The 27,920-nt window shown below is 34.5% G+C and overlaps 1 protein-coding gene across 3 annotated transcripts in view; it reads right to left on the bottom strand.

The window, feature by feature from the left end:
- Positions 1–274: 274 nt before the first annotated feature.
- PPARG (peroxisome proliferator activated receptor gamma) overlaps positions 275–27,920 on the bottom strand; it is a 55,846-nt gene continuing 28,200 nt past the window's right edge. For 2 of the 3 annotated variants that reach the window (XM_048957742.1, XM_048957744.1), the window contains exons 2-7: positions 25,497–25,724; positions 23,772–23,941; positions 22,173–22,311; positions 14,359–14,558; positions 10,892–11,342; positions 275–3,823 (exon numbers count right to left, since the gene is read on the bottom strand). In XM_048957742.1, the coding sequence (XP_048813699.1) occupies positions 3,576–3,823; positions 10,892–11,342; positions 14,359–14,558; positions 22,173–22,311; positions 23,772–23,941; positions 25,497–25,724 (1,436 nt within the window). In that variant the 3' untranslated portion in view covers positions 275–3,575. The remainder of the gene's footprint in view (positions 3,824–10,891; positions 11,343–14,358; positions 14,559–22,172; positions 22,312–23,771; positions 23,942–25,496; positions 25,725–27,920) is intronic. The other variant, XM_048957743.1, reaches the window with a different exon arrangement.

The following is a 27,920-nucleotide window of genomic DNA, read 5'->3' as shown; positions in this document are numbered from 1 at the left end:
TTATAAAAATAAACAATAAACAATATTAGAGAAATGGTCACCAGTGAACACTGTCTGAAGAAGTTGCTGTTTCCTATTAGATAAAGAACTTCTTGCTTCTGCAAGAAACACTTCATTGACTAGTTGATGTTTGACATAGTGAGGGACGCAGGAAGACAGCTGCTGGATACATGCAGGTATACTCAATGACTTTCTCTGCACATGATTTGCCTTGAGCTTTTTCTCTACTGCCAGTAGCAGAGCAGTGTAAAATGCAAGGCAGAACAACAGCTCAGAAGGTTTAAAGCCTGTGGAAATGTACCTCACCCAGCACATCATCTCTAAGATGTTAAATACACTGAATAGATGACTAAGGAAGAACAGTAAAACATAGGCGAAGTGAAGTTATTCAAAGTAAGGCGTAACCAGCTGACTGTTTCTATTTTTGAGTTGCTAAACATTAATAGTAGCACTGAAGATCAAGAACCAAATAGTTCATTCATGGCATGGCCCATACCACCCAAAGCTCCAGAGTCTGAAAATATTACAACCTACTTTTAAACTCCCATTACCAAGTTGGTTTTTGTTTTTTTTGTTTTTTTTTTTTTTAATAAATAAAATCCCATAGAAACAATAAGTATTTACAATGAGATCAAAATTCTGAACATAATTCACAAGAGAAAACACTGTTTTTTGAGAAAATGTTTTCATATCCTCATAACAGTCATTTGTTCTAAATTAGTACGCAGCAATTGTCCATTAAATGAACATTTTTCCCTTAAGACCTATTCTTGTAGAAAAGTATTTTAGGCAAAACTTCCTAACCATGATGTAACCGTTTAGAATTAGAACATTTCTGTGATTAGTAATTCACATAAAAATTAATATTTTCCATGGCTTTAGGAAAACATGATAAATAATTATCAAAATGTAAGAGAAGCCAGGATGTAGGGAGAACGATATATTTTATTAAAGCAGCTTATACAGTTGAATTAAAAGTATAGGCTTTTTGGGCACTCAGTCCCCCCATAATAATAAAGGATAACACCTGTTCCTGCAAATGTGTATTGTCTTTTATCCTTAGAGCATTATGACAACTATTACATTACCACTCTCAAAATATATGCATTGTATATGTCTGTGTTAGACTGAAATCCTCAAGAAGTGCAACTGCTAAACTGTTACTCACAAAAATATTACCACTTGCAATGAAGTAGAACGATATTCTCTGAGTTACTGTGCTTCTTACTTACAGAGAAATTCTTACTGTAACAAAGTCATTAATTTAATTTCATTTTCAATGCATCTTTTCCACTGTCCTTTTCAAATAACGTTTAATAATACTTATGTAAGAATATGCCTCAGCATTCCCTTTTATTTAAAACTAATTTTGGTATCTCATTTCTAGTGATTCCAATGTGAAATTGGATTTTGTGGGAAATGCAGTCTCAGCTTAATATTTTTTACAGTATATTACTATTATAGGAATTTGGTATTAGAACTGTGGTCTATCTTGGTACCAGTTAGTCTTTGGTATGTCCTCCTAGAGGAGGGGATGAACTCTGCAATTAAACGGAGGTTTTCCAATAAGTGGTAGATGGCAAAACTTCAAGTGGCCAGTGTCCAGCTGAAAGTGAGTTCCTGAGAGAACAACTTCTTTTGAATGGTAACAGCCACAAATCAGTGTGTGTGCAATCCCTGTCAGAATCCAATGCTCAGTTCGCCCAATATGCCTAAATCTAAAGTGCAGGAAAACATGCAGTTTGAGCCTTAACTCACAACACACCATTTGTTTTAGGGCAATTTTTCTAAGTTACCTGAAACTTAGTGAAGATCAAAGCTGTTTAGCCTCACACTGACTTCATCTCACTGAAATCTCATCTGTGGATTTTTAACCTTGAGGCTGAATGATCCAATTCTTCAATCACTTCCTGGTAGGCATAATGCTTACTACTGACCATAGGTTGTCTGAAATAAGTAGTAGGAAATATTTATGTAAGGCATAAGCGTAAATATTTATTTTAATATTTAATTCTGACAGCCTCTTTTTGTACCAACTAAGATTTCCAAAGGCCACGTTGGTAGGAAGGCCAATTTAGAGTCACTGAAAATTGTGCCTTCTCATCTATTCCAAATTCTACTCCTTTTTGGTCTGCTTACATATCACCACTAGAAATATCTAAGTTTAAGGCACACTTTTTGCTAAATAAAGAAAACTTGGTCACTGTGTGGAAACTAAGGGTATTCAATAAAGGACCACTCCTTGCTTCAAAGATGTGTGTTACAGTTAGTGGCTTTTTTTTCTTTCCAAAATTCTGTTCTTGAGCACATCACTGTGGATCATACTTGCTTTAGTTTCTCAAATAATTCACAAACAGTAAATGTGGCCACAATACATGTGAATACATGTGAATCTAAGGTAATCTCACAGTTGTATTGAGAATACTAGAAGATAATGTAACTAAATTTACCTTTTAACAAATTTTTGCATTCTCCTATGCTTTGCTCCCTGTGGAAATCTTGTTTGACACTATAGTGCAATGCATAAAATACAATTAGCAATCTTAAAGCATTGAACCTCTCAAAAGCATTCTCATTCCCAGTGATAAATAATGATATCTCAATTCTAACTAATGTACTAGGGTTTCCATTACAGGTTTGTGTTTCCAAGAATGAATTCAAATCTTGCTTTTATTTAAGAGGAGTCATCCTATCCCAATTTTCCATAGCATTTTGACTGAATATATTTTTCAAATAACTTTGGTATTATGTGAATCGATTCCAACAACAGACTTCCCAGAGCAGCTGAAGGCTGCATTAGCACTATCTGGTGTGGCATGTGCATCACAGATCATGGCAGAGAGGCAGCTGCACTGCTTCTCCACACAGACTGCTTCACCACTTGTCTTGGAACTGTATGAGCAGAGCAACTGACAAGGCTGCTTCCTAAGAGTGATGGACAATGCATATTCTCAATTAATGCTTGAAATGGAGTCAAGTTTTTGAGTTTGTCCATAAATGATGGGCCTAATTCATACTTATACCAAGTCCTCGTTACAGAAGTCTATCAGTGTAAAAATATACAATGGTAGGAACAAGTACTAGACCTGACATGCCTAATTTTACCTTGTGAGTTCTTGTGTGAAGTTACGCTAATCCATGATTCAACTTCATTGTTACTTTGCCACTGCCTCGGGAGCACAGAATCAAACATAATACTTAAAATGTTTCCCTAGAAATGTTTAAGGAGAAAGATTTTTATTTTTAAGTTGAAAATTTAACTTCATGCTTAACCAACCATAGTGAAGCAAGCACCAATCATACTTGTCAAGCAATTTTAAGAAATAAGATAGTTAAAAAAATTAATTCTGAAAATACTGCCAACAATTTCATGATATAGATATTTTTAATATTAAAAGTAAATTGTAAATGTGTCTTTATAAACAATATGCATAAAATAGATCTACTATACTAAGCTCTCTCTTCTTTAAATGCTGTTTCACAGTAATTTCTTAAGTATGCAAAGTTTTCTCTCAAAGAAATAGTGCAATCTGAAGAACATACATTATGTCAGAGGATAAGAACTACTATTGCCATTAATATAAGTCTTTATAGATTTCTTGTAGGAGTGGATGAAGACTCATATCTGTTTCCGTTTTCTTTATTATTTGCAACAGCTGCACGTGTTCCGTTACTATTTGCCTGAGGTCTGTCATTTTCTGAAGCAATTTTGCAAACAGTTGTGATGACTCTGGATGATTCAGCTTTAGCTGGAGCTCCAAAGCTTGCAACAGATTATCTTGTATATCTTCAATGGGCTTCACGTTTAACAAACCTGGGCGATCTAGGGAAAAAAGGAGGGAGGACGGGGTTATTTCTATAAAGAAAATGGTAACAACAATCTAATGTAGTAATCTTTTAGTCTACATTAAGTATTTACATATGGCATTTACTGACAATTGACCAACTCTTAATGTACTTATTTTAAGATTTTACTAGAATCTGCTACAAGAAGTTTTAGAATTAGTCTTAGAAACAGCTCAAGCATATAAGATAGGCTTATACAGTACTGCAATGCATTTTTCACGGTAATCTTGGAAACAAACCATGAATTGGAAGATAAAAAGCCTGTACTAAGTAATCCAGCTTCAGAAAATCAACATATACTCAGTGAATTTGCATGCAGTTACTACCATTAAAAATATTTCCTGTGAAGATGCACGCTAAACTATCAGATGAAAAAAGAAATAAATTCAGCTTCTGAGAGAGACACTGCCCATGACAGAGTACAGAACTAGACTGATGCAGTCACACTAATCGGAGAGATCTAAAAACTGCAGGCTCAGTTCTTCCCCACATCTGAGTTCCAGTTGCTGTTAAGAAATCTCATGATAGCTTTTAGCATCAGCTTAGCCACATATGCTTATAGCAGTAAGAACTGATGTGGCTTGCAGAGAAAATACCTTTTCTGGGCTCCAGCCAACAGAGACTTATCCTCCATAAGGAGGAACCTGGTATGGATGTTTACAACAAAAATCAGCATGCCTGCAATGGCTGCAAGACTCCGGATTATCTTTGGTATATTTTATTATTTAAAAAGAAATAAATCTTTCCTCATTGGTCATCATTATTATCTTGCATAATGACAGTTGTTCTCTTATTTCTGTCTGCCTCCCTCCAACCATCTTTAAGAGGTTTCCATTATTTAACATAATCCTTTTTCTTTTTTTTTCCCTCTAACTTGTATAAAGTTAATAAAGTATTTAATTCTACAGTCATGAAAACAAATTGAGTTGCTTAACATAATTAAATCCTCACATATGGTAATCCTCACATCTACTGGGTAAGCATCCCAATTATCAGAATACTCTGCAAAAAAAAATGTCAATAATTTCAATAACATTTTCTGTGTAGCCATGGAATTAATTTCAGATTGATCAATAACAAATAATGGCTATAGCTGGCCTTGAGTTACTTTTCCAAAGGAAATACTTCCCTTTCAGAATGGGCATTTGATCTATATTTTGAAATTCTCAAACATGATCTTAGTAACCTTTCTGTGCATGCAATTCTACCTCTAGCTGCAATTGTGTTGTGTATTAGAAAAAAAAGGCTGGGGAAAAACATCTTTGTAAATAATTTAGGATCTTACTTAAATCAGAAAAAAAAAAAACCACAGTGTAAATTAAAAGGCAGAGCTGGCATGGAAACAAATGAATATACAAAAGTCATGAATACTGCACTGATTAAGAACATGTAGCTAATGCTCAAAAAAGCAAGGTTTGGGAATTGTATTTCAGAAGCAGGAATAACAGCAAGTTTGATATTTATTTGACTGTGGTTTTATGATGCAATAGCCTTCTGTTTTAAGTGATCTTCCCCTTTGGAACTTCATGCTAATAAGCTGTTTGTGTCTTCCAGAGATCACTTTTTTATACCATTCAACTGGTAACACCTTAAAATACGGTTCAGAAAATTTGTAAGTAAATACAGAACCACAGAATCATAAAAGCATTTTTTGTTGGAAATATCAGCAAGCAGGAAACCGTCTCCAGCAAACAGTTCTTTTCTGACAATACTGATAAATGAAATGAATAAGGCGTTTTTAAAAAATACTTAAGAGATTTTTTTTTAAAATTACAAATATTAATTTTTAAGATTGCATGTGCTGCAAAAAAAACCTAGTTGCTTTCTTTGGATCTTTCAGAAAATTCCAAGCTTGGAATAGTTCAAAGCTGTTCGATAATTTTAGCTTTGAGTTGCAATAGCTTTATATTTTACTTACATCTTGCAGATCAACTCTGAACTGGCTGAATATGACTCAGTGTTCAGTGATACAAAAATCAAGAAGCAAAAAGACTGTGGCCTCAATTTCCTCTGAGATTATTCTTTTTGCCCCCTGCTTCTTTTGCAGTGGGAATTTTTAGATTGCGAGTATTTCAGAAGTGAAATTCACTTCAAACACCATGCTCTTTAGCGAGAATCTCAGAGTCCAGGAAGGGAACACAGGAGATCAGTGCTGAGACTGGAACTTAAAAATGTCCCTGGTAAACTGGAGTTCAGGGAGATTTAAGCACCTAACTTCCTTAAGTTCTTTAAAAAAATAAAAAACAGACAAATGGTTTTGTAATAACTGAATTGAACCATGGTCAGAAAAGATGACTACGACAAAAGCTTAGGAGACCATAAGAAGTTATTTTTAAATAGGCCGATTCAGTAGGAAGGAAAATTTCCATTGAAGACAAGTGAGATTTTTTTCATGAATGAGAACTTCAGGATACAGACATTATTTTTGGGTGTTGACAGTTTGCCATACTTTCTCAGTACAAATTTCTTACAGAGGAAAATGCTGTTTCTGTTCCAAGATACATATATAAATATGAAAGAAAAAGGAACTAAGAGACAAAAGGCTTTATTTCAAGATGTTATGGAATACTTCAAGTTGTTCAGATGCTTTTAGTTAATATGTTCTAGAATCACTGGCTTACATTAAGAAAAAAGTATTTTGTGCAGGACAGAGAACACAAATGCAAGAAACTACAGGCAAGTGTGCCTTGTGGAAAAAAATACAAAGGAAATGATTAACAGTGAGCCCTGAAAAACAGTTAGATTGGAGTGGACAGAAACAGAAATGGGAAGAAACTAGATGAGACAGGGTGGTGGAGGCCTTTGGAGAGGCCAAGACAGAATCTAATATGATGTATGAAAGCTCACAGAGAAGACTGCAACGTGAATCAATGAGGGATGTGGATAACAAAGACAAACGAGTTGTAGCAGGACATTCTTATGATAAAATGAAATGAAGTTAAAGAATGCCAAAGGACGAGGACTTGAAATGATTACAGTGAGAGAGGATGGCCAACTGGAAACTATTTTTAAGCCTATCTGATAAAGAAGATTGTTTGTTAAAGTTCAGAGTATTTTCACTGTCTGCTACTTGCTACATATCTTTAATCCATTCAGAGTACCACACCTCATTTCTTCTTATTACTTTTCTTTATCCAGTTTTTTTGTTAGGTTTTAATTCATTGTCATCTTGATATTTCATTGAAAATTCTGCAGGAAACTGTTTAAAACTAAGAAAAATGTTCACAGTGGCTGGGGAAGAGTGATAATCCTTTAGTTTTGTTTCAGCAGTGTGACTGTGTAAACTTACGCCCTATACTATCTCAGGGAAAAAGATTTTATTTTCTTATACATGCTTCTTTCGTGTTCCTAACATTAACAGCAATTTTTCTACTCCTCACATAGGAAAATTCAATCTGCATGATTGTGTCCATACCTTCATATCTTACTATCTTTGACAAAGTGTGTTTTGCACACAAATATACATTCTCAAAACTTAATACGATAAAGCAGGCAAAGATATTTGACTGAATAACTGTACTACTGCTTTTGCTGAGGCACATAGGATTCAGCAGATTGAGTTTTTCTTCTGAGACTGTCACATATATTGGAGTCACCAGAATCTTGGTTCAAAGCCCACAGTGATTATCTGCAGTTCTTGGTTTGATTAGGAAGCAGTTTTTTTATTGTAACGGGTGTGCTAAGCAGGATCTCTGTGGGAGTCAAATATGGACAATTTCTTGGTTCTATTCTGTGAAAAATCTTCAATTTTTATTTTTTTTTTTACCTCAGCTTGTAGGAAAATTATTGAATACAGTGGTTAAACAACCAGCTTAAACACAGCTCAAGTAGGAACGAAAAGTGTTCAGAGACCAATAAAAGTGAACATAGCAATCTTTTTGAATGCAAATATTAGCCTGTGAGTTGACTAACAGTGTCTGCTACTTTACAGGTGTGCCCTACCAGAGCTGTCCACCACCACTATATCCTAAACACTGTGTAGAATAATTTACAGGAGATTAGGACCATCCACAATACATTAACATGCTATAAAATTACCTTTTGAGCTTTTTCTTTATTTGACAACAAGTGCTCTGAATCAGTTTTCTCTGTTTATAAACACGGATTAAACCCAAGAAGGCTTGGACTATTACCAAACAGATATTAACAGATATTCAACTTCTTAAACCTTCTTATTATGCTGTAATTCATTTTGAGCTCTCTAACACAGAGTATTTTTTAAGATGCTTTAACATATTCACCACGGCACTCAGCACTCACTGAGGAAACGCCTCACTGGCACAGAGTTATGCAATGGGGAAGAAGAAGGTCGCCTTGAAGAGACTTCAGTCTTTACATAAACACATTTTTCAAAGTTACTGTAAGTAAAAGAATGCCATAATGAAATTTTATAATTGTTGTTAGTGGCATAAAGTATTTCCTTCATAAGAACAAGGTAATATCTTACAGTTCAGAGTATCTCTGTTTCATCAGTATTAAATTCAGAATACTAGAATTTGTTTGCCATGTATAGCATTTTAAAGCAAAATATGCAGACATTAGGAACAATTTTCAGCTTTATAGTAATGAGCTCACAGTAACATCTGGAATCACTGAGACAAACTGTGGCTGCACTGAGCATCTCAGAAACAATAAAATGACTGCGGGAGTACTTTCATTTTGTTGCTATTACAGCTAATTTGTCAGTTTCCTGTTACTGTCACATATAATGTAAAGTCAACTATTTTGATATCAAAAGGCTGAACGGTTTTATAAGATTTGTGGCAAACTTTTTTATGTGTGATTTTCCAGCTGGAATGATCTTTCTCTTCCCTCTTCTCTTTAGAGCTGCATAGGAGATAGCACTCAGGTAGACAGCAGCACTAACATTAGTTTGGTACAACAGATTTACTGAGAGGATTCAGCCAAGATCATTTTTTTGTCTCACATATTTTGTAGGATATCTTTATACGATACCTATACACTGGATTTTGTGAAGTAACTGAAACATCACAGTATTCCTGGAGCTACTGAAGTCTTTGACATACTATGTACTGGTTTTCAGATACTGTTCTCAATGAAATGGTTGTGGTTAATAATCAAAAAGTTCTTACAGAAATTCTTACAGAATCAAGAGAATCTAAGACATCTGAGAAATTGGTTTCCTGTTGTATATCACGGAATGCATACAGTTCAATATATGTAGTATCTAATTCTAAACTACACGATAAAACTGTTCTCTAACTGTTGGCAAATCTTAATCATTTTCAAAATAGAATCTCAGTTTACATAAATAACTATAATTGTTTTTCAAAAAGAAAAGTTCTGAACAAAGATTGTAAGAAATCTTATATAAAATAATGTATTTTTCTAAGAAGAGCAAATTCACATTTAGGGACTGGATTTAAGCGCTAAATAGTAACATTCAGGTAATTCTTTATGGATCTCTGTTTTCAAACTCGTCTTAAAATAACAAAGACTTGTTGAGAAATCTGATTCAGAGCACTCAATTATTGTTTTTCTGTGGATCATTGTTCTCCTGAGATCTAAAACGTATTATTAGTTACATCATACCTGTTTCCTCTAATGCAAACCAAACATCACTGAAGTATAGCAGACCTAGTTTCACAGATTGCAAGTTCCCTTTTTTCAATCAGGAGTGCATTTTGAGAGGCCTGTTTTTCATCTGTTAAATTTCACTATGTTAGAAAATGCAAAATACTGACATGCTTTGTGCTGTGCCCTAATATGCTAGTGTAATTTCTCCTCCCCCATCAAATGCAACCAAAAATATACTAGTAACATATTTTTCCGTACTGAATTAATTCAGAGTCATCAGGGATCACTGTGTTCAAAGGTTTGCTCAAGAAAACATTTTCTGGGAACTGTACTTATTTGACATGGCTCTAGTTGTCTAATAAACCATATTAAGATACCACATTTTTATTGAGTGAAACAAAACAGCAAAAGAGAATTTATGTGAATTTAAATGTATAAGAAGCTATGCAAAGCAAGCAGTGCACTATCAACAGAATGTTTGATTTTAGAACAAGGGCATGCGGTTGTTGTGTTTGATTGCTTAAACATAATTCAATAATACTCTGCACTGCTCTGTGGAGGATCTGAATTCAGAACATTCAGCACATTCCTCCTATTGATATCTGCACCAGCAATCTAAGCCAAAATATACAGATGAGTTGGTTATATTTTCTTTGTGCAACATCACAAGTTGATAGCATTGGCCAAAGCAAAAGAACCGCAATCTGATCTGAAACGTATATCTGATATAACAAATTATTGGTAGAAAGGATTCTAAGTGAACTACATTTGGGTTGTAAATTTGCAAAATGTAATAATTAAAAATCTTCAATAGATTGCCTCCAATACAAGCTGAAAATCCAGTGTCATAATTAAGTGTTAGAATGAATGTAGCACGATACCTGGGCTCTCAGATTCACGTTTGCTCAAAGTACGGCATTAACACTAACAGAGCAGCTTCGGAAAGATGAGGAGAGCAGACACACAAATGCCTGTTTTTCTCAGGCATTTGCAGAACACTTTCCTAATAAACCTATTGGTGGACAAAACCTGGTGTGAATTAAAAACCCAAAACCAAAATAAACCCATCCTGTAAGCCAAATGCCACATGTATTTTGAAAATTTTATGGAGTTGAAGTTATTTGTGTTCAATTAGTAAGCCACACTTAACTGCAGGTTTAAAAAATCCTCATTTACAAGTTGAATTGTCAGAAGGTTTTGCCAGTGAAATTCCACTCGTCCTTTTTTTTTTTTTCTTCTTTCCAAAAGATGGCTGTGATTTATTTAATTACATGACCTACTGATTCAGCAGACATGTCCAGCTCCATCACTAATATCAGGTCATTTACATTTTCAGTTTCTGCATGAAACTGAAAAAGTGGCAAGCGATACCACGAAAGCTGAAAGCTACTCAAAAACTACCTGCAAATAAACTCCCATCTCTTACTGCTGAGCACTTTCCTGTTCAGACAGGAATTAAAAGTGTCAATTCTATTACATAATATCATAAATAAAAGATAGCTCTTACCTCCACTTAGTATAATGACAGCTATAAATATTGCCAGGTCACTGTCATCTAATTCCAGTGCATTGAACTTCACAGCAAACTCAAACTTGGGCTCCATAAAGTCACAAAAAGGTTTTCTCAGGCTCTTCAGAAACTCCCGTGTCATGAATCCTTGTCCATCAGATATAAGAACTCCATCTTTATTCATCAGAGAAGCCAGGAGAGTATATATGATCTCATGGACACCATATTTCAGGAGAGTTACCTGATCATTCAGGTCAAGATTCACAAAACCTGGAATGTTCTTTGCAAACTCCGTAATCTCCTGCACTGCTTCCACAGAGCGAAACTGACATCGCTGGAAAATGCGAATTGCTACTTCTTTGTTCTGCTCCTGCAGTGGTGATACATGCTTACACTTGATCTGGTCTTCTCCCATCCGTAAAGAGTTCATGTCATAAATAACAAATGGCTAAAAATGAAAGGAGAACACAGGTTACTTGCATGTCTTTTCTATGAACATTTGGCTCTTGAGAAATTGGAGTAACATACTGAGGAATAACTCATCAGAAAACACTTAGAAATACCTGGGCAGTGCATCAGGAGTAGTCACTTTTGGGTTAAATCTTTATATTCCTATTAAAGCAAACGTTCTCATAATGTTAAAATGATATACAGAAAGGATAAGTAATTCTTACGGACTTATCGTGTTCTGTAAATCAACATGTTAAAAATGGGACTTTGGGTGACGCTTTTCTTATCTGGAGGAGTGGGAGGTAAAGGAGGTAACAACATTTACAATATTCACGATTTTTTGCCCTGTTTTTTTTTTTTCCTCCCATTTTACAGAAGTTCTGTAACACTATAATTCAAAGCTCCAAATACCCATTCACACAAAATGCAAATGTTACTCCCCTTACCTGAATTTTACTGCTTTATACCAAATCTAACTAGTAAGTGTTTAGCAAAATGTCTGCACTTCTGATGATACAGGTTATTTTTGTGGAGAGACACTATATTCCCACTTTAAATACTTCCCATGCTGTTAGGTTCTTTTTATGGTTATAGAAGGATAAAAATTGAAGCACTGAACTTGAATACAGAATTAATGGCATTAGTTATCTGATAAACTTAACCTTTTGCTGTTAACTGCTTTAAAAATCACAAGGTTAGGATGTAACTAAGCTTAAAAATAATTGTCAGTGGGGGAAGAAAACACAAATAACATGACACAAACTGCAAAAGCACAATTCAGAACACAAGAATGAGTCTGACTGGGAAATAAATTCATTTGGAATAAATCAATTTTGAAAATTAAGAATTTTGAAAATGAAGATTCAAAAAAGTAATGCCAAGAAAACTTTTGTTAGGATCTGGAAACAGTCTGTTTCAGAATATAGAGGTATCCTCTGATTTTAAATAAGTGGTTAATTGAGGATTTCTTGAAATTGCCTGAAGAATCTTTCCTTAGAGGACTAATGATTAAATGGTTCATGCTGCACTGAACAAACACCTGATATTAACAGCTTTGTTAACATACCTAATTAAAATGCAAGGAATTACAAAACTGGACTAGAGACTTGTTGTTTAATTTAAGATTCTTCATCATCACTGATTTTAATGCCTTATTCACGTGAGCGCTCATTCTTTTCTATATTCACTTCAAGCTGCAGAAGAGATTTAAAAAATAACCCACACCATTCTATACACAGTCAGCAGTATCCTCTCAGAACTGCAGGAGTTTCCATTAACTAATTCTATTTCAAATTCATTAAATCAGTTTTTAAGTCTATTCAGAGCTAAATTGTTATGGAATTTTTATAACTGCAAATAGCTACTCTCTTTTGAGTGTGCATGATGCTGCCCGAAGATGCTTACTACTACCCACCAGCAGTTAGAGTTTACTACTCCCACAGTTCTGCAGACAGAGGCTGTGAAAGTGGTCAGTCATTTGAACACAGAACTCCAACACACTTTCTCTAGGAAGAGAGGGAGGGGTGATAGATGTCACAGTTTTGTATTTTAGCTCAATCATTATGCTGCCTTTTTTTTTTTTTTTGCCATGATACCCACTTAGCAGAGGAATTTCTTGTGCCTGATGAATGCCCATCTGTGGCTGATCTTTCTTCCCTCCTTTTTCATCTGCCTATTGCACATATAATCACTATGGCACAGTATGAAGCTTATGATGAACAAGGAGTAGTACAAGTGTACAATACAGAAAGAAGGAGGATGAAGGGCAGTTAACAAGATATACAATTATGTGCACCACTTGCAGTATGTTTCCTATTCCAAAAACATAGAGAATGCAAATAAATTAAACTGCTATGTTAATTCTTTTCCAGTAATCTATGTTTCTGATAAAGAGAGGGAAGCAGTGGAAAGACTCTGAAAAAGTAATGATCATCAAGTAGACTTAGCATATCAGCTTTCTGCAGGATAAATAAATGACAATAGTTCAAACTTCATACACTCCATAATGATCAGTTACTCAAACTGAAAATGTCTGCTATAGCTAAAGTGGATTTTTTTTAATTTTTTTTTTTTTGGCTGCAACCAAACTAGAAACTACATTCAAATTATGATTCCAGAAGTCCTTAGAAGGACAAAATGAAATACCTTTTCCTACCTTTGAAATTTGTGAAGAAAATTAAATAGAGTCTGTTGAAACCCTGGCAATAAAATTTCTGCTATTCACTTTAGAAAATACATCAAACTAAGAGTTACTAGTTTGGGAAACGTCATTTTGATCTTTAGTTACCACAATAGTGATAAAATTGAAAAAAAATATATCTACCACAATCATCAGACCTTATTCATCCTTCTTCCCACTGACAAAAGGCTGTTAAGTACTGACAGTGAAGTTTCCAAAGGAACCCATGCATTTTCTCTATGTCAATGATTTTTGTGTGCATTCTCCTAAAATTCAACTTGCACTAGCACAGAATACCGATCCATGATCATCTGGTTAAATACAGGAAGTCATCAGAGTATCATAAGAATAAACATTATAGTTAGAGCCTAGGATGCTATTCGCATTGTGAATCACTTGACACTTCTAAGAAAGAATATTGCCAGCAGTGATAATATTCTATGATAACATGCTACAATATGGATGCTTGAATAGTATAGCAACCAATTGCTGACAGCTAGATAGCCACTTAAAACAGATAGCGTGGAAGATAACCTCTGATAAAGGAGAAGAAAAACGGGAAGAATGGATCAGAGAATACAAAAAGGTTAAGATGACCTTCAAATTCTTGTACTGGTTTCAAGTATTTTATTAGGTGGACTTGGAGTTTTTTCAAATGATGTTTACTTATCCTATCTAAAAACATTTCCTGTGTTTCAGACTCAGCTTGAAACATGCAACTGCCAACAGCAAAGTTTTTTTGTTTTTTTTTTTGTTTTTCTTTTTAAAGATGTGTTGTCAATGTGGTAAATCATTTACTCAAAAGGAAAAAAAAAAGAAAACAGAGGGAACTAACTGATTTGTCTGTCGTCTTTCCTGTCAAGATCGCCCTTGCCTTGGCTTTGGTCAGAGGGAAGGACTTTATGTATGAGTCATACAAATGCTTGGCAAGCGCTCGCAGATCAGCAGATTCAGGATTTAACTGGTCGATGTCGCTGGAAATCTCTGCCAAGAGCTTCTCCTTCTCCGCCTGTGGCATTCGCCCAAACCTGATGGCTGAAGAAGATGACAAGTAATTACCATAGCTACAGTTGCACCCACAAATGGATATTTTTATTTTTCTGTCACCTTTTATTATAAGTTACTCAATTTTTTTCTTAAAATACATAGACAAAAAAGAGGAAGACTTTTCTCTCCAATAATATAGGCAAATACTAAAGTGCTTCAAAGATAGGTAAACAAACCAATCTCAAAAGGAAAATAACACGTGCCCAAATAGTTCTATTTCAATATCATGCTCTGAAACGCAAGAATCATTGCCAGTCCATTGGACAGTCTGAGTTAGAGAAAACCACTGATCCTACCTACAACCTAAATCAAATATAAGGAGTCTTTAAGATATTAAAATTCAGTTTATTCAGGATAGGAACTACTGTTCAGCTTTGGATTGTTTTGGGCAAATCACCACACAGATCTCAGGTTCTTCATTTAGAAACAAAACACTCACATGTCTTGCAGGACTGAATTCCTAAATAGTTCAACTGAGCTTAATGTATCAAGTGATTTAAAATATTATCAAAATAGTTAAAGAATGAGAAAAAAATAAGTACAGGGAATAAAAACTACTGAGTTCTTCATCACAACTGTATGTGATTGTTATACTGTAAGAACAGCAAAGGGTTCCACTATTCATATGATCTCAATTCCTTTACATATCTGTAGGGTTGGCTGTAAACGTCTCAGTTTTACCTCTATGTACTTAATAGTCAAGTCACTGTTTATACTTACAGAGATGGGCTTAGAAAATAGTTCAAATGAACCATCAAGATCAAGACTGATTTATTATATGGTATTTCAGTAAACAGGACTTATTTTACAGTAAAAAACAAAGCAAAACAAAATAGAGCATCAAAACAACAACAACAACAACAAAAAAAAAAACAGAAGGAAGAAATAAAGGTTTGCATTTTTAGCTGCAGGAGGAAAGAGAAATATTATTAATATTTTTTCAATGCTTAATGCCTTCCCTAGATAAGAACAAGTTGTTCCTAAGGTCATGCACACGATTACACTAGGGATGTTTATTTTGGAAATTGTCAGCTACTTTCCTGCTTGCAGGATGCTTGCAGTGTGTTGATGAAAAAAAGGATACCTTTTCCAATAATAAATAATTATATTTAAAACATAGCATTTACTGTACTTATGGATCAGTTCTTTTATAGCAGTGGTTTTTTTCTGTTTGTTTTTTACTACTCTACTTTCTCTTTCAGTAAACTTGGTCTCTGAGTGATGCAAGCTGTATGTTTCACTTTTGGGGGTATTCTTATTGCTTATTTATGAGAATGAAAATCAGTCTGAAACAAAACTTAGTCCAGTAGGATGAAATTAACAGTGATTTATTTTTTTCCTGTAAATATCTGTTGCTTATTGCTTTTTATGAGGGAAATTTTGAATGATCGCCAACTGATATTTGTTTTAGATCGTATCTACCACTGCACTTTTTCCTCTCCTCTGAGGAATACTGAGCACTCTTAATCAGCTACTAACAATAGTTTTCAGTGAGACATCACTGCCAGTCCACCTCGATGCTAACAGTAAACCATTTACAGAAAATAATGAACTTCTTTAAATGACATACTAGAAAGGCTCAAAAGCCCTGATAAATCTTTTGAGGTCTTTTCCAACTTAGATTATTCTACGATTCAGATTGGACCACTCTTCAAACGTGTATTTGGAACAGCTTCATCAATAGAAAAGCCTCAATACTTTGATGCTTCTGATTGGTTTACTGGCAATAGATTCAGCTCCTCGTAGCCGCCTTTTTAAGAAGAACTTGCAAACTCATGTCTTCAGTGAAGTCTAGCAAGAATTGTTGGACTATTACAGTGAACTTTTAATTTGGAAAGTGAAGCAAGGCAAATATTAGCCTCATATAAAGGACTGTTAATAAAAAAAAAAGAGATGAGTTGCTTATGTCTGTAAAATGCTCATCACTCCCTGAAATATGTTGTGACCTGAGGACTTCTTAATACACAACAAACACTTAACAACTCTAAAAAAAAAGCCAAAAAAAGAAACATGTCCTTTGAAAGACTTCATAATTCTACCAGGAGCTAGGTGCTTTTGGCTAGAAAAGTATTTTGTTATACTAAACTATGATAGACTGTTCTGAAATTTTACATGAAATAAGCTTACAGCATCATATATAATACCTTTACGTTTATAATAAATCATGCATACTTAACAGTCTGATATGAATTCTATAAACTCACACTGTAAGCATAGTAACTCTTAAAATACTACACAAATGGAGCTTGACTAAATAGTACGAAACATGATTCTGGTGTAACATGATTCTGTTCTGGAAATTCAGGGTTTGCAGAAGCTCAGAATCTAGAATCTCCCTGGCAAGGTCGCCTTTCACCACAGTTATTTTGTACAAATAAGGGAATAAAACAAGGGATTAAAAAAAAAAAAAAAAAAAAAAAAAAAAGATGGTATATATTGCTTCCCCTTCCTATGATTTAATATTAACTTAGCTCTAAAATAATTTTTATACTTCCCCAAGGCATTGAAAACAATAGGTTTTTTTTTTTCCCCCCCACCTTCTTCTTTCCTCCTCTTTTAATTAAAAGTGTTAAATCCTTACTAGAAAATTCTTGATGATATAGAATAGTGTATCCACCAACTGTGGCACTGATTACTGAAATAGTACTGTTAGATTTTATTGAAATGATTGAGGATTTTCAAACTAGATGCTGTTTTGTTATTAGAGAATAATGAAGATGTATACTTGTATTCTTTTCAAGAATAAGGACTGGTAACAAACATCTTGCTGGAAATTCAGACATAGGCTAGCAACTTTTTTTTTTTCCTAAGTACGTATCTATGTTTTCAAAATTTGGGGGTGGGAGGGTGGGCAGTAGTTTCTTTTTTTAAAATCTTATGGCAATTTTCCACATAACTGTATCTATCTACTGTTGCACAGATACTGTAGCATGAAACAGGCTTACTATGAGTTTTGAGTATCAAAGGACAGCATAGTATGTTTACTGTGATTTTCTACATATGCCCCTTACCATATAACCTGAATTCTGTGTGTAGTTTTATCTTGCCTCTTGGAAAGTCAATTACAGTTATTCATGCTAGCAAGTTGATATTACTAAATAGCAAATTGTTGGTAATTATCCATTAAAACTTTACAATAACAGAATTATAATAAAAGACAACTTACACTGGATTTATTTTCCTTACAGAAAATTAACTTAGGGTGTTCTAGAATGATGCACTCATCCATGACCAACAAAGGGCAACAAATTACCTTTGAATAGTATGTGTGATGAGCCCTAGTGCTAATATAAAATTATTTCGGTTAATTTACAGATTAATTTGGAGTTTGTCATACATTTGTATACTCTTAATAGTTCTAGGCAGATGTCCTCTTTAATTTAACATTTATTCTTATTTGCCTTGTGATGATGATACTTACTTGCATAGGAAATGCTTAGAGATCTCAATATGAAAAGTGCTATAAAAACTAATTATCTTTTTCTTGCTATGCTGTTTTTTTTCCAATACTGTTCCTTGTTGGAATCATACCTAATTTTTCATTTTCACATGTCTAATTTTTACATATGCAGGTAAAAAGCCCAGTAAATTTCATTGGTATTAGATAACTCACACATTCATGTACAATCTACCTTGGAGTTCAATCTCACTGACACAGTGGACAACTATCAATTGATACATGAAAAAAGCTGCATATAAATTTGGCATGTATTTTTAAGGAATATTTGACATAGGTTTAGCATACAGCATCATGATGCCAACTTGCCTAAAATACCACATTCATCTCTTCTCTATAAAAAGAAAAAAAGAGCATTTTAAGTTCATTTTGCTAAGATGTCAGGATTGCTTTGGAAGAAAATTAGCACATACTGCAGAACGGTGAACTATGTTCTAAGCATTAGCTTCTATTCCTGAATGTCTGAATGCTGCATTCAGATACAACAAAGCTTATACATGCTATTGAAAGCTATTATGTCAAATGTTAAATCAATCTAAACTATTCTTTATTGTGGTGGTTTTTTTTTTTTAAATAGCAAATAAAAATGGTAGAGGGAGACTATCTCATCCGTTGCTGCTTTAACAACCCACTTGAGCAGCACTATCCATCAGTTCAACAAAACAGCCACTAAAATCAGTAGAGCTGACATTCAACTGATAGAATCAAGTCTTTTCAAATAGTGAATTTACTTCCCCCAGAAGATAACAGGCTTTTACAGTGTTCCACACTAATTCATCTTTAGGGTCTAGCTTAATGCTTGTCATCATATCAGACTTTCACATAATAAAATTCACCAATAATTAAATACCTCAGGAATATCTCATACTTTGTTGTGTTTAGCATGTGAAAAACAAACTTGGAATAAAGTATGCTATGCAACTTTTAAAAATATGTAGAGATTTTTAGGTGGTGGATTGTATGTTTATTAGCAATCTGTCATTCCTACATTTTTTTCTAAATGTGTATTTTTAAGATTTAATAATAGAAGTGATTCACCTTTAGATGCTGTCCCTGTGTCACAAAAATGATAAAATGTGATAAAATTCATAAATTTTCCTAAACAAGAGGTCACTAGGATCCAAAAGTATATTTTAAATTTAATGATTTGTTAATAACAAAAAGTCAGAAAGTTGTGAATAAAAAATTTCTAACTTATAATTTGACAGGCAAAAATATAGTTTTAAAATATAAGTATGTTCTTTAACATTTAAAATATATTTTATAAATACTATACAAATTACAGTAGATTGTTCAGTTTTTATTATCACAGCAGGCAAAATCTGGGTCAAAATTCAATTTTGTGGTACTAGCCTAGTAGTTTTGTTTTGGAGAAGTCGTTGTTTTCAGGGGACTGAGATAAAGTCAAGGAGAGGTCAGTGGGTTTACAGAGGGAATGTGGGAAACAGCAGTGGAATTTGGGTTGAGATGAGAAGTAGGAAGGATTGGCAATATTTGTGGAAGTTAAGCAGAAAAAGAGGAGTTCACAGAGTGGGTAAGAGGAGTTCACAGCACTTCTGATTGCTGAGGAAAATTTCAGGGTTCTGTTAGGTGAGTCACAGGACCTTCCCTCTTCAATGCTTCTCCCTCCCTCCTGTGACTGCTTTTACCATCTATTTCTTTACTCCTAGAAGTGATAATAAAGATACATTGTCATGTGTGCTCTCTCAGTGCACTGTGTGGCTTGATAGAAATAATATCTTTAAATGCAAGAGGAAAAAAAAAACAACAAACCAAACCCAGTAACATTTCTAAAATAAAAGATGAAACTTCTGCTGAGTGGTATTTCAGAATGCAATCTGAGCAACTGAGGGTTAAACACAGAGCAGCACTGTGGTTAGAGAAGGAAAGGAAAACAATATCCAAAGCATGAGAACACTACTGTCTTTCTTAACCTTCAGCTAAGTGGTATGTAGCATTTATACATGAAAAAATGTGGCTGTTAGCTGCTCAGTGTCTCCTTGCATTTCCCCCCCCCTCCTCCCCCCCAATTTTTTTAAGTGCCCTAACTATTCATTCTGCAATAATGTGTCTATGCAAAGACAGCCAGAGTGGAACCCTCAGGCAAGGAATCCACATTCTGATTCCAAGCATTTAAAAATCAGATAGTTTCACTATCCAAATTGTCCAACTTGAAGCTGTAAATGGAACATTAGAATCTGTCTCGGTGCCATTCACAACTTTCAGTGTTGTGTTTCTGCACGTTTCTTTATGGAGACTTCTGTCTTCAAAGGCAAATCTTACTTATTTTTTAGATGTGTGTTTGTTTATAAATGATGGAGGAGCGTCCTGCTTCATACGATCTGATGTTACCGGAGCAGGCAAAAAACACAAATGTAGAAGCTAACACTTGAATGTAATCACTAATAACTCCTCGGTAAGTAAATTCATGGTAAAAGTCAATGAAAGCATTCTTTTAAGCCCTGGGAAAAAATGGCAAAGCTATTCCCCTGTCCTGTTCCTCACAACCATGATCTCTGCAGGTGCCAGTGCTTCTTCCTTGCTGTGGCTGTCCAAGAAGAATTAGCTGGTGAGAATTATTCCTGGGCCCTTCGCATTGCTAAGGCAGAGATGATGATCTCAACGTTCCCCTTTTTGATGGGGCTGCACATGGTTCACATTGATATAAATGGAAACCATGTTGCTAGTTTATGAGAGAATCTGGCATTCACCTTGAAAAAAAATAATAATAACAGAACAGTCTTGAATCACTATAAAAATACCCACAGTAGCATTTCAAAATTAGTTTTATTTTTAAGAGCTACTGTTGCATCCCAGGGTTGGAAAACCATATTTTCTATTGGCAAAACATTTCCCATCTCTATTTACATTCACTGTGTGCACTAACATCACAAATCACAGTTAAGCCTTCCTCTTGGGGACAGTGCACTCATTTCTGTAATTTTTTTTTAATAGTGAGAATAATGGAAGTTCAAAAAAGCCCAAAAAACAAAAAGCCACAAAAATTATTTTCCCAGTCATGTTTGCAATTCTTTACCCTTTGAATTACATAAGTCTCCATGTTATGACATTTAATTCCTGTTTCTACTAAACTTTGCCAATGCAAGGCAGCAAAGAATCTTCATCATTTCTATCTTTCTGTCTAAACATTCATAAGTAAGTATTTCTAAATGAATTGATTTGTTAATTTTAAAATTCAGAGATTTTCTTCTATATTGTATACAAGAGAGCAGCACAGTGATACGCTTAATGCTCACTGCTTTTCCTACTGTAAAGAAGGCAATCACAGAACCATACACGATTGCATACAGCTTTGCAAGCAAAGACTAGAACATATACAAAATGGAAATGCTGCTTACAGTTTACAGATGGGAGAGGATGTTTACCCTCTGTATGATGGGAGGTCAGACAATGTATAGTACAAAGGAATAACAGCTATACACACTATATGATGAGAGGCCAACAGCTGAATGAGCATGCTAAGAAACACTATACTCCTACTTACCACACATTGGAATCTATGCCCAGATGTGGGTATCCTACGGGAGGAGGAGGACAGTTGTTTTTTTATGGCTTTTTTTTTTTTTTTTTTTTTTAAACAGTACAGCATATGGCCCATTTGTTCAAAGTATGTTGTGTTCCAACATAAGGAAAAGTGAACTCAGCAATGCTGACTGCCCTGGATAAGCATCTTGTGCATCAAATTCAAGGTGCTGTTATTCACAAACTTTTGATAAACTTTCTACTCCATATTTCATAACTAAGTTCAGTTTTCAAAGGGGTACTGAGCTATGGTATGGAATATGCCTTACCAGCTTGACCATGAGCTGAAAAAAAAGATTACATTAGGAATATGTGAAATGAGCAAGAATGACAGAGAGAAAAATCAACACACTGGTTATATTGTGTATACAGTGACAAGTGCAAATCTTTACCTATCTGATTCTTATGTTAGTTAATCTCCAATTGTTTACATACTCTCCTAAACACATGGGCAGTCTCTCTGATACCTATTTCTACAGTGTCTGGTATAAAGAAACAGAAGGCTCAAAACATCAGAGCATCAAACTCAGTAAACAGATACATGCTTCATGTTATTTTTGAAAACAAACACTACTGTTTTATAATATGCTGTATATACTTACCATTATGTGACATTCCAACTGCAAGACATTTCTGAAATCTGCAGTATTGACATTTATTTCTGCTTTTCTTATGGATGCGACAATTAAGATCACACCTGTCATAAATAAGTTTTAATCTGATTGTTCTTCGAAAAAAGCCCTGTAACAAACATAAAAACATGTAAAAGGACAGAATAAACACTGCCATTGTCACTGTCTCAATTCTGTATAGGCATACAAAGCACATTTCTGCATGCACACTGAGTCTAAATTTGTATTAGACAGATTTCTGAAGAAAGCAATGCTCGTGTGTTCATATCTGCATAGCAGCATGCTCCCATTCTAAACTTTTTAGCCATTTTCAGCCCAGCTTGACATGGGTAATAGTCTAGAAAATAAAAATCTATGAAAACTAATGGGAATGAATAGGGTTGAAATGATGGTATTATCACAAACTGACAATCCTACAGAAACAGCGAGACCGAAGAAGAGAAGTAAGGCTCCTTTTAGGGCTCATGGGAGAAGTGGCTATTCTATTTCTTTTTGTTGGCACCGTGCTACCCTAATTTTGCAATGTGTATTTGGGTTCTATCTTCAAGATTTTATGTTCTAGTTTGTTCCTGTTGTTTGGATTTTACAAGTTTGCAAAGTACACAGGCATGTGAATAAAACCAGAAACTTGATACCAAAGTCATGGTAATTATCAAACAGAAATCTTATGAGGTCTTACAAGGATGGATATCATTATGGAAATTCACAGTTCTGTCTCTTGATAGTCTAAAAGTACTTTCTGAAATCAATAATAAGTGATGAATAAAGATTATCTGAATTTGTCCTAAGTTAATTGTAACAGTTTCCTCACAGAATAAATACAATAATAAAAGCATAATATTGATTCATGTGCATATGGTTTGCTGTAATGTAAGCAAATCAACAACACACTCACTGCTTTATATATATTCCTAATTCAGCGCTCAAAATTTTAGTTCAGGGCTGCACTGGGTTTTTACTATCACTTCAATATCCTCAGGATTATTGAAAATAGCAACAACCTGAATTTAAAATGTGTATTTTTAATTTTTTTTTAACTCAATGAATTTAATGTAATTTCTTTCTCTGGTTCTTATCTCCTCATTCTTGAGGACAATCAATTTTCACTTTCCTTTATTTATTACAGACAGTAAAAACCATCAAAAGAAGTCAGTGGTGTTTTAAAGTGGATAGCCACATTCTCTAATTTCATTAGACTATTCTCTAGTCACCTAGAATGTGTAAATTGGGTAAAGGAACTCTAATGAGTCTTAACAATAGAGTTTGAATTTTAAATTGCTCAGAGTATTGAGGTTTGAAATTCAGAATAAGCCTGCTTTATGAATTCAAATTCATGGAGATCCAGTGATCACCAAGACAGCAAGAAAGAACACAACTCTATAATTAACAAAAGTAGAAGTGCACAAAGATTTTAAATAGATCAGTAACGTAAGTGACAAAAACAAACATGTTAAGACTTCCACTTACTACAGTATATGTAGTGTGTATGAAACAATTTAAAAGACTTCAAACTTATTTAAATGAAAATAGTATTAAATCTTCAGAGAAAACACATTTGTGACAACTTACCTTACAACCTTCACATGCATGCACTCCATAATGAAATCCAGAGGCCTTGTCCCCACACACACGACATTCAATAGCCATAAATGAGTTGGAAGACTCCTCATGTGGTTTATTGTATAACTGCACTTTTTCAGAAAAATAGGGTGGAGAAGGAGGCTCCATTTTGATTGCACCTGCATATAGAGAAGATTTAAATGAATAATTCAAAGTGTGATTAAATATATGGTAGAAGAAGCAGCAAGGAAGAATCAGAAACAATCACAGTAAACACAGTCAGATTCATAGGTATGCTTTGTAATACAAAATGATGGTAGTAAACAAAGGAAATGGAAGTTGTATGCAGCTATTTCACTCATAGTGTGTAAGCTGAAAGCCTTGAAGAGGCATATGGGAATCATATCACAAATTCACTTTCCAGCTTTGTAGTACAGAACGATTTTACTATAGATGTGTAAAATTTGCACATGAAGACCTCATACTCAAATTGTCTTACTCCTTTTCTCAGTACCTAATTAGGTTACTTAAGGTGTTCAGAACTACTGCAGAGAGAAGAACTGGACACTCTAATCTCATGAAAAAACACCTATGCAATAAACACACAGTGAATAATTTGTATATTTAATGAAATTTATCTCCCTCCTAGGATGCAGACTAGAGGTGAATCTTCCCAACATTTCTAATTACTGTTAAAGCACTTTGTAATATTGATAAGCTCAAACAACCAAATATGATATATTTAAATCAATCACTGCTGGTCAAAGAAGAAAGCTGGGACAATTGACACCATAACATTACATCAAATCACACTTCAGGAATTACATGACAGATGCAGTATTACCATAACATGAATGTTTTGTTTTCTGTTTGGCTACACTACATAAACTGGGAAGTTTTCTTTTCTACGGAAACCAGAGGAAAAAAGGAAGAGGAAAGTTAGCTAAGACCGTGAGCATTTAGCATGCCTAATGATTTAGCTAATCAACTCTCTTGTTTGTTATGAAAATACCACGGGATTTTCTAATCAAGCAAAAGAGAAATAAATTATTAGCAGTACAAGTTTAATTCACTTCATAAATAACTCAGAGAGAACCAGGTACTGGGTACTTCTATTACCAAAACTAAATAGTATAATCCTCCTAGCCAGAATTTCACGAACGATTCCTACAAAAGTGATGTCAGATTTAAATCGACTCAGTGGATCTTTAAAAAAGTTCCAGACACAGCAATCTGACTTCTTACTATGAGTAGGAATGCAATAGCAACTTTTATTTCAGAGTAGACTACTTTTCTTTTTTTCCTGTAAAGAAGAATTCTGTGTACTATCTTTACATAACTGGGGAAAGATGCTGGTGTTTTGTACTATATAAAAAAATACTATGTCACAAATCTTCGAGGTTATGTGTGCATTAGGAAGACTGATAAAAGTTTTACAAACACAGTAGCAGCCAATATTTCCATTTCATCAGCTTCTTAGCCTGTTGCTCAATTTATTATTAATTAATATGTTACATATGCTGGGAGTTACTATATGACAACTTGTCTAGTCACTAGAGGCTACTCTAGAAGAGTGAAGGTTGCCCTATCATAATATCACATGAATATCTGCTGATTTTTGGATTTACAATCTGTGCATTTAGGCATCTGAATCCATCCAATTGCTGGTGGTACAATTTCTAGAGAATGAAGCAAATGTGAGCACAAAGAAATATAGAAAAATAAAAAACGTACTTTGGCAATCCTGGAGCTTGATGTCATATTTATAATCAATGCTTGTTTGATCAGCTCTTCCAAGAGGTATATCTTCATAGTGTGGAGAAGAAATGCTTGAAAAATCAACAGTGGTAAATGGCTTTATGTCAAAGGAATGCATATGATCATCCATCGCAGACAGATCCACTGGGCTAATTCCAAAATTAACGGGCCAAAACGGCATTTCTGTGTCAACCATTGTAATCTCTGAAAACAAAAAAGAAACAGGCTTTTTAAAGATACTAGTTATTTCTGTAATGTGTTTGAGACCAAGTGAGGCCTTATTGCCTAGTGCCCAAAGGGCCAAGATGCAAATCAACATTCAGGTGTAGGCTTTAGGGGAAAGTCTTGTCTCCCTTCATCATTTGGCTTGAGTTTTTCACCATAGTCTAGGAATATTGCACGGATAATACTGAACAGCTAATACAGCTTTGAGGTACTTCCTACACAGGCCCTAACGTCATACACATCATAAAACAAATGACATTTTGTTGGCATCCAGTGCTCAGGTTAGCCTTGGAACAGAATAGCAAGTCATAGGTGTGCTGCTAGAATGACCTGATCCGTACTTCGAAAGGCAGCAGAGACAATTAGAGAATTCACAGAATAATAGAGCAGTCAAGTGAATAACTGGCAAAAAATACATGAGGAAAAAAATCGTGAGTGTTCAGGTGAAACACAAATTCATTTTTATAGATCATTTTGTGGAACACGAGTGTTCTTTAGTAGGCACGCAAGTCATTAAAAAAAAATTAATTATGAGAAATTAAAGTACGCTGGAAACAAACTGCTCACCATTTTTACAGAGATCGATCACACTGACCTTAACTGCATCTCGCAATAACATCTAAATACTAAAGTTGTTTTTTTTATATCAAGAAAAAAAATTGTAGTTGGTATTAAATAATTATAGTTTCACTGTGAAATCCTTAGTTGGTCAAGTACATCAAAACTTTTATACCAGAATCTTAAATGCAAGGCTCGAGGAAAATTACTCTGTAACTTCTTAAATCCCATATATGTTTATGCAGAACCTGAGAGCCATAAACAAAAAGCTTCAACCTGTGAAAATCTCTGGCAAATTGAATAAATTTAGATTGAGTTATAAAATGTTTATCTGAGTCAGATGCTTATCTGACACGCAGATCAACCAAAAATCATTGATTTAAACATATGTCAACTATGAAAAAATTCATATTCCTCAAACTGATTCGTAACAAGCATTCATATTCAGTTTTTTATGATTCATAAGAAGGACATTTAATCTAAAAATAGGATAGAGATTATGGAACTAAAATAACTTGGTCACTATGGCTGTTTAATTTGGACTTCAGATCCATCAAGTAAATAGCTTTTAACATTTAGATGACAGAAACTTATTTGATTTGCTCTATTTGGAATTAGTCAAAACTACTCTGCAACAGTTCCAAAACCGTTATGAAATGAATGTAATGGAAGAGACCTGCTCTGTTACTTTGAGATGATCCTTTGTTTTGACAGGGAGATAAGTAGGTACAACAGTGATCATCCTCCCCTATCAACTGTGCTGAAGTGCCAAGATGGTAATGGCCAGACATGCTTGTGGTTCTCTTATTCTTTCCTCAGGAAAGCCACCATAATTCTTCCTCCTCTTAGGGTTTACAGCACAACCTTGAACCCTGACATCAGTGGCTGGAAATTCAGGTAAGACTACTCTGCAGTGAGAACCCAAGTGTTCCTGCTGTAGCACATGCTCCACATCACACACATTGTCCCTCACAGAACAGGAGGGCAACCCACAGTTCCTTCACACTGCTATCACTACGTGCCTGATAAAGTAGAGTTCTGTAAAGCAAACAGTGTTTAATGGTGAACTTCTGGCTAGGTTACTCTAACAGTCAGCTAACTATCTACCTCTCCGAAGCCAGTAGATAGGATATACAGATTTACATGCTAACCTTAATGAAATAAGGATAAAGACTGAACTCCACTCCTTCCGGAGGTTAACATCCTATGGTAAGTAAATACCATTTCTTCAGACGATTAAAAATGGTTTTCTTAAATGATTTTACTACAAAAAAAATGCATACTTTTCATTTTTTGTAAGATAGACAAAATTAAAAACCTTCATGTTGTCTAAGATGGCCACTTGCATACCTCATAATTGCACCATGCATACATGAAAATACATATACATACACACACAATTGTGTAAATCTGAAGATTTCAGTGAACAGATGAGTCTAGCATGCTAAAATGACTGACATAAGTAGGATTTAATTAACACAGAGATTTGCATGTACATTAACTGCTTTTCTTCCACTGAAAACTATTAACCTTAGCTACGTAAATCTCTATTTGTTTATTTCTGGATCACAATGCACATTATATATAATTTCTTTGTACAGCAAAATAGTAAGGCAC

The sequence above is a fragment of the Lagopus muta genome, chromosome 11 (assembly GCF_023343835.1).
Source record: "Lagopus muta isolate bLagMut1 chromosome 11, bLagMut1 primary, whole genome shotgun sequence".
In the NCBI taxonomy this organism is placed as follows: domain Eukaryota; kingdom Metazoa; phylum Chordata; class Aves; order Galliformes; family Phasianidae; genus Lagopus; species Lagopus muta.
Note: the sequence above shows the minus strand (reverse complement) of the source record. Positions and strands in the feature narration are given on the sequence as shown.